Here is a 17,638-nt window from a genome sequence, read left to right as displayed (position 1 = left end):
TCATCCCTCTCAAGATTTGGATTAGATGCTATTAGCCCCATTTGAGAGATGGGGAAACTGAGGCATTAAGAGACTAGCAGTTAGACAGCTGCTCAGAAGTCAAGACTTACTCTGAACTCATGCATGTCTGACTGTCTATAAGGAGATGTCTGAAGTCTAATATGAGTCAGAGACTCCTGGTTCAGCACCTTAATATAAAATATATTAGGATTTTCAAAATAGTTTTTTTTCTCCCAATTCACTGATCGTCTTTATGTCTTGAGAGTAAGTGTGATATGCTAAGTAAGAGCATAGAATTCGGAGCCAGTGTGTAGAGTTCTAATTCCGCCACTTACTGGCTGTGTGACCTTAGCAAGTTAATTAACTTCTCTGTGTCCTGGTTTCTACAGAAGGGGGCGCTAAAAGCACCTGCCTCGTACATTCGCAATAAAATCACTTATATGTGTTAGGTGTTTAAGGCTGAGCCTGGTGCTTGTTGAGAGCTATGTAGGCATTTTTTTTTTTAAATAAAATGAATGCCTGTGGTACCTGAAATTTCCTTGTAGGTTTTATAACATGAAGTGAAAGTATTAAACTGCAGATAGATAGATAGATCGATATTCCAACTATTTAGCCCTTTTTTCTTGCAAAATAATCTCCCCCTTAATTCTTTAATTTTCCTAATAGTTGAAGGAGGGAGTGGAGGGGAGGTGATACTGGATCGGGAAACAACAGCTCAGGTTTTAGTCCTGCCTCTTGTTTCTCATGGGCTGTTCTACCCCCAGAAAATCATTTTCTCGCTTGAGGCTTCAGTTTCTCCAAATGTAGAACAAGGAAGCCGACCTAGATCATTTCTAAGGCGGTGTCAACTTGGCGCACATGTGGACACACTGAAACTCAGCCTCACAGACTGAGGCAGAAACCTTCACAAACACGAGACTCGAGCGCTTGTCCTCATCTCTTAAGCTGGAGTCTCCCCAAATGTGACGTGACGTGAGCTGGTCCACACCTGCAGCTTCCAGTGAGAGTGGGTCACCCCGTGGGGCGCTTGATTCATTTCATTCCTCTGTCAGACTTGCAGATGCCATCAAAGAGGATGTTTCAGTTGCTGCTAATATCCTCTCACACGTGTCCCTCTCACTTGCTACCTTCCTAAACTGCGAAGTGAGAGCAGGTCCGGGGGTTTGGTCACTTAGCAGGCAACGGCATTTGGCTAGAATGTGTTAATGGTGTCTTCATCATATTTATGTTTCCACTTCATTGTGATGGCCCCCATTGTACTGAAGGCACATGACGGTGATTTTCTATGTAATCGGATAATCGACTCAAAATAATCAACTCAAATAAAATATTAACTACAGACAGGACAAGTGATATGTGAAGGGCATTCTAAAGGTGGCATTCGAATGGCAGAAGCTTGGAAAGCCCTGTCTTAAGCAAGGAGGCAGGACACGGGTTCACACCTGCAGTGGGAATGGTAAAGAGCCATGGTTGAAAGCACGGTGGCCTCTTCACTGCCTTCCGGGAGCAGAGCAGGCCGGTGCCGTGTCCGTAGGCCCCCAGCAAGCTGGCTCCATCGCCGGCCTCCTTCCTGGTCGGTGGGGCTGAGCCCTGGAGGCAGCCTCAGACGGGGCCCGCCAGGCTCAGCCCTCCTCCCTCGGCCTCTGTCTCTTGCTAGATGAGTTTAAGTCGTTTATGAAGCGTCTGCCCAGCAACCACTTCCTGACCATCGGGAGCATCCATCAGCACTGGGGCAACGACTGGGACCTGCAGAACCGCTACAAGCTCCTGCAGAGCGCCACGGAGGCCCAGAGACAGAAGATCCAGCGCACCGCCCGCAAGCTATTCGGCCTCAGTGTCCGCTGCCGCCACAATCCCAACCACCAGCTGCCTCGAGAGAGGTAAGTGCCACCCAGCCACCGCCCCTGCAGGCCCAGACCTGGCGCTCGCGGCCATTCGCGTGTCGCAGAGGAACATGCCATGCGGAAGATGCGCTTGGAGCCTTGCGTGGGCCAGACCCGACAGGTTCCTGGATCATCTCTGGCTTCTCCCCTGCTGGCCTCTGGCTGCCCTGGATTTCTCTCTGTTTCCTAAAAACACCCTGAACGTTCAGCCTCCGTGGTCTGTCTGAGCCGTCTGGCCGAGGAAAGAAATTAAGAATAGCCCTGACTGCTACGTGACGTCATTCTGGTTGCTTAAAATGTATTATCTAATTTTAAAATTACTTGGCAAAGCAGATTTGTAGCATCCCCATTTTAACGGTTAAGAAACTGGGTTAATTAATCAAATAACTTATTTATTGAGGGCCTTTGATCAGGGAGTAGAGTGAAGCAAAGGATGCAGCGAGCGTGAAAACGTTAAGGAGGCACCTCTGGTCGTGCGAGCGCAGGATCCTCGCTGGAGAGCGAGTGCCCCCTTAAATGCCTCCACGCCTTGTTTCCCTCACCCTAGTCCCAGCCCTGCTCTTGCTGGACCGAGTCTTCTGATCAGTGGTGGAGAACACAGCGGTGAACGGGACAGATGGGTTGCGTGCCTTCATAGCTCTTAGGGTTCACCCACTCTCTCAGGGACCCACAGGGAAGGAGCTAGGAGTCTCTCAGACACCATCCTCCCAGGGCACGTGTGAGCTGCACCTGGGGGTTTCCTTTCATGGAAACCCTGAAGGCATCACGAGAGGGCGAGAAGGCAGCTCAGGCCCCTCCTGTTTCTTTCCGCCAGAGCAGCGATGCTTTGATCTGTTTCATAGTCAGAGGTCCCATGTTCAACTTAATTCAACAAAAAGAGGTCCCCTCTTTAAAAGACTGAGGCTAAGTCACCTTCACTTAACAGAGTCTAACATAAAATACAAAACATATATTTTATGTGTGATTGTTACCCCCATTGTACAGATCAGGAAACTGAAGCTCAGAAGGTTTAAGGAATTGGTCCAAAACAACCATGTAAGTCAGTAGTTCTTGATGGAGGTGATACTGTCCTTAGGAAACATTTAGGAAGGTCTGAAGACAGTTTGGAATGCCATAGCACATGTCAGGGTGCAACTGCAGTCCCCACAACAAGGAATTATCTGGTCCCGAAATTCAGTGGTGCTGAGGCTTGGAAACCCTGATGTAAGAGAAAGAAACAGGATGTCCCCTGACTCTAAATACCATGTTCTTAATCTCCCTGCTCTATGGGCACTCAAAATTTAAAAACCACTGTATTCTTCTAAATAGTCTCCCTTCATCCCAACCACCCCTACCCAAGCACTTATTTTCATTTTTTCTAGACTCAGATTAAATGCCGCCTCTTTCAGGAAGTCTTTCCTGATTGCACCAGCCACTACGGAAGGCCCCTTATTTTCAGTTCCCATTAACCTAAAACCCCCACATTAGTGAGCATATTTTCTCCTATTTTCCCATAATGAAACCTTCCCTCTGTACACTCAGCCATGCTCATCTCTGTTCTCCCCATTCCCACCAACTCGGAGCTCTTGGCTTTGCCTCCAGTTTGCTGGCACTGGCTTACTTGTTGCAACACTGACGAAGCTGGAACTAGAAAAGGGGTGGAGTCACACAGTGGCTTCCTTGTCATCTGCAGCAGGTGCCCCAACTGCCACCGTGAGTGGGTGTCTCGAGTGGACTCCATTTAGACCCCTTGGGCACCTGTCACGTGACCTGCGTCAGGCACTGCAGGACATTCAGAAATGACCACAGTACCAGTGCCCTGAAAGATGGCCCTTAGAGGAGGGGTGAGGAGGGGTTCTGTGGGCAGTCAGGAAGAACTCCCCTACAGCTTGCCTCCTGCTGTAGCAAAGTACCACAGACGGAGTGGTTTAAAGAACAGAAACCTATTTTCTCACAGTTCTGGTGGCTCGAAGTCTGAGACTGAGGTGTCGGCAGTGGGTTTCTCCTGAGTCCTCTCTCCTTGGCTTGTAGATGGACTTCTTCTCCCTGTGTCTTCACATGGTCTCTCTCTGTGTGTCTGGGTCCTAATCTCTTCTCATGAGGACACTGGTCCTCTTGGCTTCCGACTCATCTCAATGACCTCATTTTAACTTCATTACTTCTTTAAAGATCTTGTCTCCAAATAGAGTCATAATGGAAGGTACTAGGGATGAGAACTTGAACATATGAATTTGGGGGGATGGAATTCGGTCTAGACCACCATAAGGGGAGGGTGGCTTTGGGTCGGATCTTTAAGTGAAGAACCTGTGCATCCCCAGAGCTGACCACACGGGATGCAGCTGTGGGGAGGAGGGTAACACTTAACCATTGCCAGACTTGAAACAAATGTACCTGTCAGTTTCGCTGGTTGTCCCCCCAGAGAATGAAGTGGAAAGTCCAAAAGCCCCAAGACATGGGGAAGACACATTTGTTAAAGGTGAGGAGAGTGTGCGGGGCGCAGAGCACAGAGCACCATCAGGCACGCCGGGTCCAGGGAAGGCTCAGGAGCGCTCCAGAGGAGAGAGGAGCTGGACAGACATTAGAAGGGAGGAAGGAGGGACAAAACTGGATAATGGGAAGAACACGGAATAGAATCGGGGGGACTGGACGAGATCACACCTTACCATTAGCAAGCTGCGTGACCTTGAGCAAGTCGCTTCGCTATTCCATCCACACGTGTCCACATCTGCGAGTAAGTTGCTCTCCCTCCACAAGCCATCAGGTGTAGACAGCTAGGAACATCCGGCCACCACTGGGACCCGCAAAGAAGGAACTGACAGTGTTGCCTTCCCTCCTCCTGAGATGAGAAAAGTTGCTCTAATCACTGCATCTTTCCTCCACTCACCTGGAGAGGAAGCCTCACGTCCCATCTTGGCAAGTGATTCAGTTGTGTCCATTTGATGTGTCTTGGACGCTGGCTCCTGGGAGGGCGGGGTCGCAGAAATGAGGATCTGTGCTGAGTCCTCTGAAGCTTTCCTGGGAGAGCTGAGCCTCCTTGCTGGCAGTGGGCTGCTCCCGGCCCTTTGAACCTGAGGCTTTAATGAGCATTTCTCACACCAGCAGACAGGGCACCTCCCTGCCACAAAGCAGCGTCAGACAGAGGTGCTAATGCTGGGGACCCTGGGCCACTGGAGCTGGGCAAGCTGGAATTTGCAAATGAACCGCTTGCTCTTCTACAGATTTGTTTGTGTCCTGGGCCCCGTGGGAGCTGAGTGCACCAAGCAGATGCCATCACTGGTGTCAGGAAGGATGGCGACATTGAGGCGGGCTGGGGGAGGAAAGGGCACGGGCTTTAGCAGCACACAAACCGGGTCTCAATCCTGGCTCCATCCCTTACTAACCACGAGGCTCTGCGTAAGTCCCTGCGCCTTGTTTGCAACATGGGATAATACTGGCCTTCAGGCTAAATATGAGGATTAAGATTTAAAAATTCAAAAAGCCTAGCAAAGTGCCTGACTCGGTTAAAAGAGAGAGAGAGAGAGAGAGAGGTGTCACTTCGTACAGGTTTCACCTGCTATTCGAACATAGAGCATTTCTATGAAACCTTTCATAAGCTGAAATGACATAAAGTGTAGAAGCAATTATCTTTTTTCTTCTGACTTCTTTTCATTAGGAAAAACATGTCTTTTGTTGGTCTTTTGTAAAAGCGGAGTGGCATAAGGCAAACTTTCGAAATGTGGGGGATCCTTGTATGTGCATCTTAAAGGTCAGACACTGTTCTAAGCGTCTTACAGGAATTAACCCATTTCCCCTCTCTCTACAATGTTATGATCTAGGTCCTCCTACTATCTTACCATGTCTATTTTACAGATAAGGGAACTGAGGCTCAGAGTTTAATAAAATACCTAAGGATAACAAATGCTCTTTATGTTACTAAATGTTACGTCAGAGAGGTGTTTATCTATAAAATTTAGCGAGAAGTCAAATACAGATCATTGCAGCCTGGTTTCAAGGCATGCTGGCACCGTGATATTGGGCTGGAAGACAAAAGGGATGTTCTGGTGGTCAGTTTCTGCCTAACAACTCACCCCAAGATCCAGTGGCTCAAAGCGACATTTTACTATTATTACCAGCGCTCGGGATTCTATTGGTTAACTGGACACAGCTGGGTTGGCTGGGGCTAGGGGTCAGTCACCAGGGCACTTGGCTGGACAGAGCTGGCAGCTGATGCTGGCTCTGCACGTGCCCGCTCCACGGGGCCTGGGCTTCTTGCAACAGGGCAGCATCCTGAGACTAAGAGGAAGTGGTAAGACTTCTTAGAACTTAGCGTTGGCAGTCAGAGAGCATCACTTCCGCCATATCCTATTGGCCAAAAGCCCAGCCCAGATTCAAGGCTGTGAATACCGGGAGGCGTGGGTCACTGGGGGAGGAAGGAATCTTTGCTGGAGATTAAGGATAAATTGAGTATAATTGGAGCGAGTGGTGACCCTCCCCTATGTGGGGCAAATAAGATGAATGACAATAATGATAATAATCATCACAGTATAGTAACTACCCCTTATTGAGCATCTATTGTAACAGGCAATGGAGGATCAAGGATAAAGATTCTGGAGTCTGGCTGCCTGGATTCAAATCCCAGCTTTATCACCTGCTTGCCTTGTAACCCTGGGGAAGTCACTACCCTCCTTGAGTCTCGATTTTCTCATCTGCTGAAGATTATACAGCAAATAAAAGGCAGGATTCAAACCCAGGCAGAGTCCTTTCCTGTAACCTCTACGGGATTCTGCCAGCCCCTCAGGCAAGATGATCCCAGGTGTGCGGGTCACCTGCCTAGACCACAAACTGCATTGTGATGGAGATCACCTCTTGTTGCAAAGGAGGGAAGGAGGGAGGGAGGAGGAAGGCAGGAAAAGAGAAGGGAGAAAGGAAAAAGAAAGGAAGAGAGCAAGGGAGAAAAACAAAGCTTGAGTAATGAATTCTGCTGGCTTTGTGCAATTGCATAAATGTTTACTGACTACCTGGTCTCGCAGCCCCGTGCCAACCACTGGAAGGCACTTAAAGATACAAGCAAAGGGGTCTCTGTCCTCAAAACATCATTATCTAGCCTCAGGATGTGCTTTTGAAAAGGACACTCTTGAAGCAGAAGACCTGAGTTCAAGTCCTGGCTGGGTCCTGTGTCAGCTGGCCGAAATCCTGAGCCCCAGCTAAATCCAGGCTGGGTCTGCAGCAAGGAGTCCAGAATGAGAACGCTGGGCGCAAAAGGGAGGCTTGGAGGGGGCGGGGTGCAGGCTGAGTAGGGAACAGTGTCTCCTGTCTCCTCACCTCTGACCAGAGCAGCTCTGTATCCATCTTCTTTACGGGAATTCTGAATGAAAACTCGTTTGGGAAAATAAGGCTTTTTTTTTTTTTTTTTTTTTTTTTTTGGCTAAAACAATTTGAAAACAATTGGGCTCAGTTCTCTCTGAGTTCTGAGGTCCTTCCCAACTCCTAGGAGAAATATCGCTCACAGAGAATGAGAGGGAAACAGTTCCACTCCAAAATATTGGTAGAAGAACGGTAATTGAATCTTTGAACCATGTTGCTTTCTGATGATGCTAATTGGTCCACTCTAATGAGTAGTTTCGAGTGCAAATGGAGATCTTCTGCCCCAAATTACAGCGGCCTTTGAGCTAAGTCTCCCAGAACCCACCCTCATCACTTTGCAATCTATGTTCCACGAGGCAGTCAGAATTACTCCTTAAGAAGCAAATTTGATCTCATAACATCCTTGCTTACAACTTTTGGTGACGAATCCCTGCTCTTAGGAGAAGAAGCAACATCTTAAGATGGCCTGTAGGTCTGCCATGATCCGGCCCCTTCCGGCCTCTTTCGCCGTGCTTCACGCCTCTCCTGGGCTCTCTCAGCTACAGTCCCATGAACTTTCGGCTCACAAAGTGCACGCGCTCCCTCCCACATTCACACATGCTGTTCCCTCTGCCTGGAAGGTGCCCCCTTTCCTTTTTTTCCTGCAGTGGCTCCCATGTACCCTTCAGATCTCAGCTCAAAAGGCTTGCACTGAAAGGCTGCCCTGGGACTTGTGTTACATGCTTTCCTGGCAGTCTGCCTTCCCAAAGGAAGCCCCAGTCTCAGTTTACCACGTCACCTTTGTCTGTCTCTTTATTAACACCTGTCTCTCTAGTGAGACCATCAACTCCATGCGTGTATCCAGATCCATGCTTTTCACCACTTTCGTAGCATAATTTCCTAGCACGGTAACTGGCCCACAGGAGCTACTCAAACAACTTTGCTCAATGAATAGACAAATAAATTATTTTCTCCTTGAAATGGAGTCCCAAAGGCATGTTGACATAATATTTTTAAATTTAAATTATGTCTCATGGCCTTACAATAATCTACGGATTTTTTCACATATTATATTGTATATATTGTATATTTTTTGAAATTCTAAATGACATTCTGTATAAATTAGGAAAATTATTCCATAAGGACAATCTAAGATACAAGAAGGAATAGTGAACAAAAAAAAATCATATGCATGTAAGTCTAAGCAAATACTGTGTCATAAAACAATAATTATAGCATTTTTAAGTGTCTGGGACAACAGCATGTAAGTCAGAAATGGGGTAATCAATCAACAAAGTATTCAAGAGATACGGTAAGATACTGTCTTCCTCATTCATAAATAAAGATATTTAGGGCAAAGCAACTTATCCAAGGTCACTCAGGGAATCATGGCTAAAATCCAGGCCCTCAGGCAGTGACCATCCTGGCGGTACGATAAAATGGAAATTGCAAATAGAGATTGTCCTTAATTGACCTGTATCCAAATCCTGTTGCTAAGTCCACTACTTTGGGAAATGCACCCCAGTGGGGGGGGGGGGGGGGGACAGAAGCAGACACTTCCCAGAGTCTATTAAATTCAATGAGATGAAGAAGAATTCCTAGCACCGATAAATGTCAGCGCGACCTGCTGTTCTGCCCCACGTCCCATCCTGATTTCTGTAGAGGCCAGAGACCCGTGGACTTTCACTTGAAGGCAGGCGGTATGATTATTGGCATTTTCCGATGACTCCAGGTCTTTGGTTTATTTTTCCGTCTCGTATTCACATGGCCTTGACCCAGCCGCCCCGGCTTTAGCCAAGCACAATGCAATTATGCATGGCGGAGAAGAAAACCTCTCGGGGGCATACTCCTCAGGCTCCAGTCCTCGGGCCACGTCAGCCTTTAACGAACGTCCGCACCAGACAGTGTTTAATTGGTGTCTACGGAAAGTTGCTGGCTACCGAGACAGTCATTATCTCTATGACGAGGAGCCTCCATCCCCACGCAGGTTTTGATTCTTCTCTCTGAACCCTATGCTTACTTGCCTGTGGATTTAATCTCCATAGACTCCTGCAGTGGGGCAGACGGGTGCGACTTCTTAAATTTTATTGAACTGAAGTCAGTTTCAGTTTATTAGACTGACAGTCCCTGCTCTCCCACTTATTAGATGTGTGACCTTAAAGAATTTCCGAACTTACCTGAGCCCTGTGTTTCCTCACCTGTGTGATCAGGATAATAAGAAGAGCTACCCCACAGAGTCGAGGTCTCAGTCAGTTTATATAATATATGTGATAACCTACACGGAAATGCACAGATCCAATGTAAACATGATCCAGAACACAGTAGTAAGTAGCAGATGCTAGATGTGGGGTGAGACACTGTTTCTGCTTTTACTCAACAGATGTTTCCATCCAAGGAGAGAAAGCATGAGCCCAGCAGGATGTAATAATGCAGGAGGGAGGCCACAGGGTTTCAGATACTTAAGACTTCAGACTCTGGGGTCTGACAGGCTAAGGTGTGCACCGCCACTTACTAACAATGTAACCTGGGTACCATATTACGGGATCAGAGCTTCATTTTTCCAGTTGATATGATGGAGATAAGAATAATATCTACCATCATAAAACCAATAAAAGAACGTATATTTGCCACTTTTAGCATATAATAAGAAATCAAGCACAAGGCTCTCGCTCAGGCAAATTTAGAGATCAATGATGGTCTCAATGAACTGAAAAAGTTAAGTTAAAATAGGGAATTATGAGCTGTATACAATGCTGCACATATACAAACACCATTTATTTTAACTTAAAAACATATAGATATATATTTCTTGGCCAGCCTTTTGAAGTAAGGCCAACACTTCTTTTTTTTTTTTAAACAGTGTTGGTATATTCTGTTTGACGTTTTCCTGGCTGGCTTTGCATAAACCACACTGGTAATTGTACAATATTTCCAACTTTGGTTTATTCAAAGTGGAGCAATGGTTTAAAGACTCTTAAGAAGCAAATCTAAATGTTTGTAGATTTTTACGAGCTCTTCCAAGCTTTTTCAGGTACTTCCCCTTTATTTAAATTGATGTTCAATTGAGTTCGAACGAGTTCCCACAGAATAAGACAGCTCACATTCCATTGATTTATCTGACTTTTTAAAAAATTGATTTGACTTTTAATTCCATGATCTCATAATAGCACATACAACTGGCACAAGCAGGTTTGGGAGCAAATGAAACTAACTCTCGGGGAGTGGACTTGTTCCTTGCAGGGACCAGAAGCATGCAGGCTTCAAAGGACTGTGATCAGCCTGATGGAAGGGAGGGTGACAGCTGTGTGCTAAGTCACTTATATGCAGGTCAGTTACATGAGCTTGTCCTGAGACAGAAACTCTTATTCCTGCTAACTCACCACTACAATAATAAATAATGATAATAACAGTTAACATATAATGACTTATCTATTATGTACCAGGCACAGCTTTAAATGCCTTACATAATTTACCCATTGAATCCTTACAACAACCCTATAAAACAGATTCTAGTATGCTTCCCACTGTATACACACAGAATTTGAATAGCAGTAAAGGTACGAGGAGAGAGAAATAAATTTCTGTCAGGGAGACTACAAGGATCCCCTTTTCTCTTTGCCTGGATGATAACATTCATCCTTTAAATTTCAGATCCAGCCCTCATGCCTCAGTGATGCTTGTCTCGACACAAAGGACAGGGTTGCACTGCCAACAGTACATCTTTACTGCCTCCCGCATGGAATTTTTTTCCAACACTTGGCACATTTGCAATTGAGTGTTTAATCCCACACTTCCCGACCACAAATTCTGTGAGGGCAGGGATTCTGTTTTCCTTGTTCACCAGTGTGTCCCCCCCCCAGTGACAGGCAGAGTGCCTGGCATGTAACGACGCAGCACTGGCTGAACTGAAGTGAGAGAGCATTTGAGATGGAAGTTGAGGGATGAACTGGGGGTGGAGAGAATGGCTGTCCATTCAAGAAAACAGCATATGCTCGTGAAGAATTGACCGTGAGACTAGTTTCACCCAGAAATAGGAAATCAGAAATCAGAGAGAGCACATAAATCAAGACTGAGTACATCCAGACAACATGGTATGAAATCCTGGGGAGCTGTATGTTCAGAGCTTCTGGCCCTCAGTCTCCTCATCTATAAAATGAAGACAGTAACCATACTTTCTCCACTAAGCTATTATGAGGATCACCCAGGATATAAACACAGAGTCTTTAGCATCTGGTAAATGGTCAACAAATATTAGCTCTTGGTAGCAATTGTCCTTGTTGCTATAGAATAAGATTAGACCAGTATTTGGAGATGAAATTACAGAGTGATTGAAGACCTCGCAGTGGAGTTTGTGTATTATCATTTAAGTGATGAGTATTCATTGGAAGAAATATATATAAGGAATGAACTCCAAAGTGTGAACTAGAAAATCAATGGAATCTCTCTCCCAGGTGTAAAAAGATTCAGTGTTTCCTTCTGTGCTGACATGAGCCTTACCACAGACCTACGGAGTAGAGCGGTGGTTCTCATTCACAGTCACCGGGAGGGCTTTTTGAACAGCAGGTGGCTGGACCCCCCTCCCCCACCAGGGTTTCTGGTTCAGTAGGTCTGGGATGGTTCCTGGGTGATACTGCTGTTGCTGGTCCGGGGACCAGACTAACCTTGGATGGATTAGAAGCCTCTCTTTGCTGCCATAAATATGGTCTCACCTCACTATACGTGCACTTGTTCAAAACCAAGCAAAACTGAGGGTGAACTGACAGGATGCTGTGAAGAGGTGACGGGGCTGAGGGGACAGGAGGAAGTGGGTCATTGAAAAAGTTCAGGAAATGTTGAATTAATTAAAAAAAAACTAAACAGAGAAAGGGTCATGCGCATATTTTTATCAAATGTATTTGGCTGTAGAACCCTTCTTTTTGAAGTTTTTTTCCTGAGTTTGGGTTCCTCAGTACACAATCTTAGAAAAGAATGATTTACTCCCGGTTAGGAGGCAACGTCCCAGATTCCTTGGTTTGGTACCACAAGTTGTGATTTCCCGTCCTGTCAGCAGACACCCTCAGCCTCCAGCCAGGCTTCTTTGAGTGGAGTTTCTAACACCGACACCGTCTGCTTAAGGAGATGTTAATAGCGCTGCACCCCAGCGGGTACGGCTCCTGCTGCGAGGTGGTGCGGCTGCTCACCGGCAGGGGCAGCATGACGGCAGGAAGGCACTCGGATTCTGGTATAACCAGGGAATACATTTACCCCATCTGGCTTAGCGACATTCCTAACTTTAGAAAGTAAATGATAAGCAAGACAAATACGTGGTGTGTAAGACCGATACCTCATGTACAGGTTGTTTTATTTTCAGAGGGCTGTCATAGCACTGGTCTGATCTGACCCTTACGATGACCTGGTAGAGGAGCGAGAATCAGGACTAGACTCAGATTTACAGGAGAGAAAACTAAGGCTTCCAGAGATGAATGACTGGCCCGACATTATGAAATGATGCTCCTTCTTCTCTGCCGTCCAACATGGGCGTCCTCATTTGTTCTTGGCAAACAATATATACATGAATATTTACACTGAATCTTCATCTATCCATTCCTTCCTTCATTCAGCATCTATTTAATGATCACCTACTAGGTTCCAGGCATTATGGAAGGGGTCGTGGTAGAGTCGCCGACAAGACGGGGGCACCTCTGCTCACAGAGATCTGGGAGTGAGCATGTAAAATAAAATAAAAACTGGACTTGTACTCATGCGTTACCTTAAGAATCTGAGGCCTCAAGATGGTGAAATGGCCTAATATTACAAAATCATAAAATGTCACAGCTGTCAGGGCACCTAGAAGATCATCTAATCTATTCCTATCCTTTTATTAAAGAGTGAAATGAAACAGAGTGGAGAGTGGCTTGGCCAGAGTAAGCATATTGGTTTCATACTGCTTTGTAACACAATACTGCATGTGTAGAGGCGGAAGGCAACACACATTACTATCTCACAGCTTCCACGGGTCAGGAGGCTGGGCGTGGTACGGCTGGATCTCCTGCTGATGCCTCACAGGCAGAAATCAAGATGTTGAGCTTCTGGGGAAGAACCTACCAAGCTCTGTCCATTGTTAGCAGAATTCAGTTCTTTGTGGTTGTCGGACTGAGGCTACTTGTTCCTCCCTGGGCATTGGCCGGAGTTCACCGTTAGCTCCTGGAGACCATCCTCCAGTCCTTGCGCATGGACCATACCATCTTCAAGGGGACAGAGGTGCAGCAAGTTCTTTCGGTGCTTCAGGTATCTCTGAATTCTCGTTCTGCCCACAGCCAGAGAAAAATCTCTGCTTTTAAAGGGGCACCTCTGATTGGATTAGGTCCACCTAGATAGTCTCCCTGTCTGTACGTCAACTGTGCCAATAACAGAAGGCAGTCTTGGGAGAAGTATCGTACCGTAGTCACAGGTCCTGGGGGTCAGAGCCTGGAGGCTTGGGGAGGGAGGGGCATTTTTACTAGCTAATACAGCTGCATGGCTTGGTAGTACCTGAATGGGGACAGATGCCCTGAATTCTCTTTGGGGGCTTCTGGTATACAGAAGTTTGAGTACGTATTGCTGTATAACAAATTGATCCAAATTTAGGACCTTAAAGCCCCAATCATTTTTATCATGCTCATGATCCATGAGTCAGGAATTTGTGCCAGAATTGGCTCGACAATCCTTCAGTTGCACAGGGAGTTACTTTAAGTCACTCTTTGGTATTCAGCTGACAGCTGGGCTGGGCTGGAGGGTCTGAGAAAGCTCACATGTCTGGTGCCTTAGCCGAGACAGCCAGAAAGTTGGGCTTTCTGTCTCCAGGGTCTCTTCATGTGGTGTCTCCAGTAGCATGGCCAGATTGCTCATCAGTGTCCTCAGAGCTCCAGGAAGGAATCTGCCAAGAGACAGGAAGTAGTCTCTTGAGATCTGAGTCCCATAAACTGTGTGACTCACTTCTGCCATATTATACTGGTCAAAGGAGTGGTAGAATCTGCCGGGATTCAAGGGGAGGGAACAGAGATCTGCTGCCTGTGGGAGGAGTGGCCACCTGTCATACCTCACACATCACTGGGTTTTCATCTGTTTCTTTTTCCAGTGCAATAGAGTTTAGTGCAGAGGGAGGTGCACTCTTCAGAGACCTTGTGAAGAAACGTTTTGTGATACAAAATTGCCCTTTAGAACCTTTGTCAATCAAGATTGTTGTTTGGTCGATTTATATTAAGGTTTACGCCCCTTGTTACATGCTTCAGCCTAGGTCCATATTTTGTTGGTTGTTCTTGGAGGCTAGTTAAAGGGAGAAAATGTTCCATAATATTATTTTATCATATGGTGATTATATATATATTATATGGTGATTATATATATATGTACTTTATATATATATAATATACATGGGTACCAGAAATGGGAAAGAAGAGTATTGTGCCAGTTGCTCGGTATTCCAATTACGGAATAATCCCAAGTATTTGTTCTGGATCCTGGGAAATAACCACAGGAATTAGCCACTGGACCTACTGTGAGAGGCACCTGAGCTCAAACTCCATTGATCGCCTGACCCTCATAAACACTTAGTCTGACTAGTGGACCTCAGTGACATTGTGTGCCCCCTAGCATTAGTACCAGTTCTGAGCCAGTGTCCAGTGCACAGTGCACAGTGCACAGTCCCCAGGGAAAATGCTGTCGGTCCCTTTGGGAGAAGCTAGGAAAAGATGAACAGGACACATTTGTGGCAGTGTATGGGGTCCTTTCTCAAGAGGAAGATTCTGGTTCTAGGCTTTAGGTACTGCTTGAGTGACCTCGGGCAAGTCACACAACTTCTCTGGGCTCTGTTTCCCATGGACCAAACTTTGTCCAAGCATCGTTCCCCTCTGGAATGCTGAGAATCCGCCGCACTAAACCCACAGATTGCTCCCCCTACTGGAGTACACTGCTACTTTAATAGTCCCTGACCTAGTGGGGTGTGTGTGTGTGTGTCTGTGTGTGTCTGTGTGTGTGTGTTGCAGGGGGTGGCAAAGTCGTGACAAATACCTATTCTATGCACAAAATTGTCCTCCTGAGGAAGAGGCACAAGCCCATAAGTAACCCTAGGCTGGCTCCGGGCAGCCTGCTGCTAATCACAGAAGCCAAGACACCCTCCCAATCACGGGACAGTGAAGCTTTTAACTAAGAATATCTTTTGCACTTTTCCCTATGTAAGGGGATAAGGAAGGCTGTGAGGCCAAGTCCTGCAGCAACCCAAGGGTGCACAATCCGGGTGAGGGGCTTGGAGATGCGTGCCAGCAGCTGGGCTTAGCCACGAGTGATGTGCAGGGTTTGTTCAAGCCAACAGTGCCAGGGAGGTCTCCATCCCCATCCCTGTTTACCATTGTGCATTTGTTTCACGTAGGGCAACTGACTCATTCGGCTGACGTAAGGCAGAAAAATAAGCATCTCCAGACCCATTTTGTTGTTTCTAGTTTTTCCGTTTTTTGTCTCTTCCCTGGGGCTCAGAAGTAGCTTCCTGTTCAGAATAGAATCTAGAGGCTCAGAGGATCGAGTCAGAAATAGAACCAAATTCTCATAATTTCCATGGGGAGCTCTTTCTTAGCCTCCTTCAAAGCCACGTTCGCACCTCCATCCCCCAAGTCAGCCAACAAACTCACACCTGGGGTCAGTTGTAACCCTGGTGACGGGACAACTCACTGGTGACCTTGAGGAAGTCAGACATCACCTTTCTGAGCCTAGTTTTTCTTATCCTTAAAAATTCTTTATACCCCTCTCAACCCAACCTATGCCACAGAAAAGTTGTGAAGATCAAAATTAGAGAACCAAACAGAAGAGCTTTAGATAGTTTAAAAGTGCTATAAAAATGTCACGTACTGCTTGCTGCCTTAATAGTATTATCCTGGTTGTGATAAAGGACGATTTTTTTTGGTCAATGTTTTATGGAAGTGATAGAGACATATAACAAAGGAAAATATCGTTAGGTGCACAGCAAGATGACTTTTCACAAAATGAATTCACACATGTAACCAGCACCAAGATGAAAAAACAGGGCATCACCTGCACTGCAGAAACCCCCCGTGTCGTCTTCTGGGCGCCATCAGCCTTCTCTCCAAGGGACTTACACCTCTTGTGGCTCCACTCACCGCAGCTCGGTTTTGCCTCTTTTTATGTATATATAGTGTGGACGCTTTTGTGTCTGGCAGCTTCCACCTCGCGTGCTTCTCTGCGATGCCGCCACACTGTCTTGCGTGGGTTTTGAGACATTCATTCTCAAGAGTATTCCACTGTGTTGGTACAAGTCTGTTCCACGGTGGATGGTCACTTGCACGGTCTCCCGCTTGGGGCTGTGACAGATAGTGCTCTGCCTCACATACGTCTTTGGGTGAACGTCCGTGTGCATTTCTGTTGGATATGTACTAGGGATGGATTTGCTCAGCTTTACGGCTACTTCAGTAGACCCTGCCACTTCTCCACCCTTGCTGAACCAATTCTCTCTGTTGCAGGTAGCATAGGAGAGTTTCCATCGTTCCACATCCTTGCCCATACTTAGTGTTTCTCATCTTTTTAAAAGTTTTCTATTTATGTATTTATTTTTCCGCTGAGGTATAGTCAGTTTACAATGTTGTGTCAATTTCTGGTGTACAGCATAATGTTTCAGTCACACATATGCATATATACATACATATATTCCTTTTAATATTCTTTTTCACTATAGGTTACTACAAGATACTGAATATAGTTCCCTGTGCTATACAGTAGAAACTTGTTGTTTACCTATTTTATATACAGTAGTTAGCGTCTGCAAATCTCAAAGTCCCAGTACCCTGGTAAGCATAAGTTTGTTTTCTATGTCTGTGAGTCTGTTTCTGTTTTGTAAATAAGTTCATTCGTGTGTGTGTGTGTGTGTGTGTGTGTGTGTGTGTGTGTGTGTGTGTGTATCTCACATATAAATGATATCATATGGTATTTTTCTTTCTCTTTCTGGCTTACTTCACTTAAAATGATGATCTCCAGGTCCATCCATGTTGCTGCAAATGGCTTTATTTTATTCTTTTTTATGGCTGGGTACTATTCCATTGTACAAATACACCACAGCTTCTTTATCCAGTCATCTGTCAATGGACATTCAGGTTGTTTCCATGTCTTGGCTATTGTAAATAGTGCTGCTATGAACATTGGGGTGCATGTATCTTTTTGAATTAGAGTTCCCTCCAGATATATGCCCAGGAGTGGGATTGCTGGACCATATGGTTAAGTCTGTTTTCAGTTTTTTGAGGAATCTCCGTACTGTTTTCCATAATGGCTGCACCAAACTACATTCCCACCAACAGTGCAGGAGGGTTCCCTTTACTCCACCATGTTTCTCATCTTTTTTTTTTTTTTTTTTTTTTTGATTTGTAGCCATCCTGCTGCAGCAGTGCCTCACTGCAGGTTAACTGGCATTGTGCTGGTGACTAATGAAGAGGAGT

At 46.0% G+C, this 17,638-nt stretch overlaps 1 protein-coding gene across 1 annotated transcript in view; it reads left to right on the top strand.

Annotated features, from left to right (window-relative positions):
• BRINP1 (BMP/retinoic acid inducible neural specific 1) overlaps window positions 1–17,638 on the top strand; it is a 159,780-nt gene that overhangs the window by 132,298 nt on the left and 9,844 nt on the right. Inside the window, exon 7 of the mRNA XM_031450321.2 lies at window positions 1,658–1,880. Within this exon, the coding sequence (XP_031306181.1) occupies window positions 1,658–1,880 (223 nt within the window). The remainder of the gene's footprint in view (window positions 1–1,657; window positions 1,881–17,638) is intronic.

Source organism: Camelus dromedarius, chromosome 10 (assembly GCF_036321535.1).
Source record: "Camelus dromedarius isolate mCamDro1 chromosome 10, mCamDro1.pat, whole genome shotgun sequence".
Taxonomy (NCBI): domain Eukaryota; kingdom Metazoa; phylum Chordata; class Mammalia; order Artiodactyla; family Camelidae; genus Camelus; species Camelus dromedarius.
Note: the sequence above shows the minus strand (reverse complement) of the source record. Positions and strands in the feature narration are given on the sequence as shown.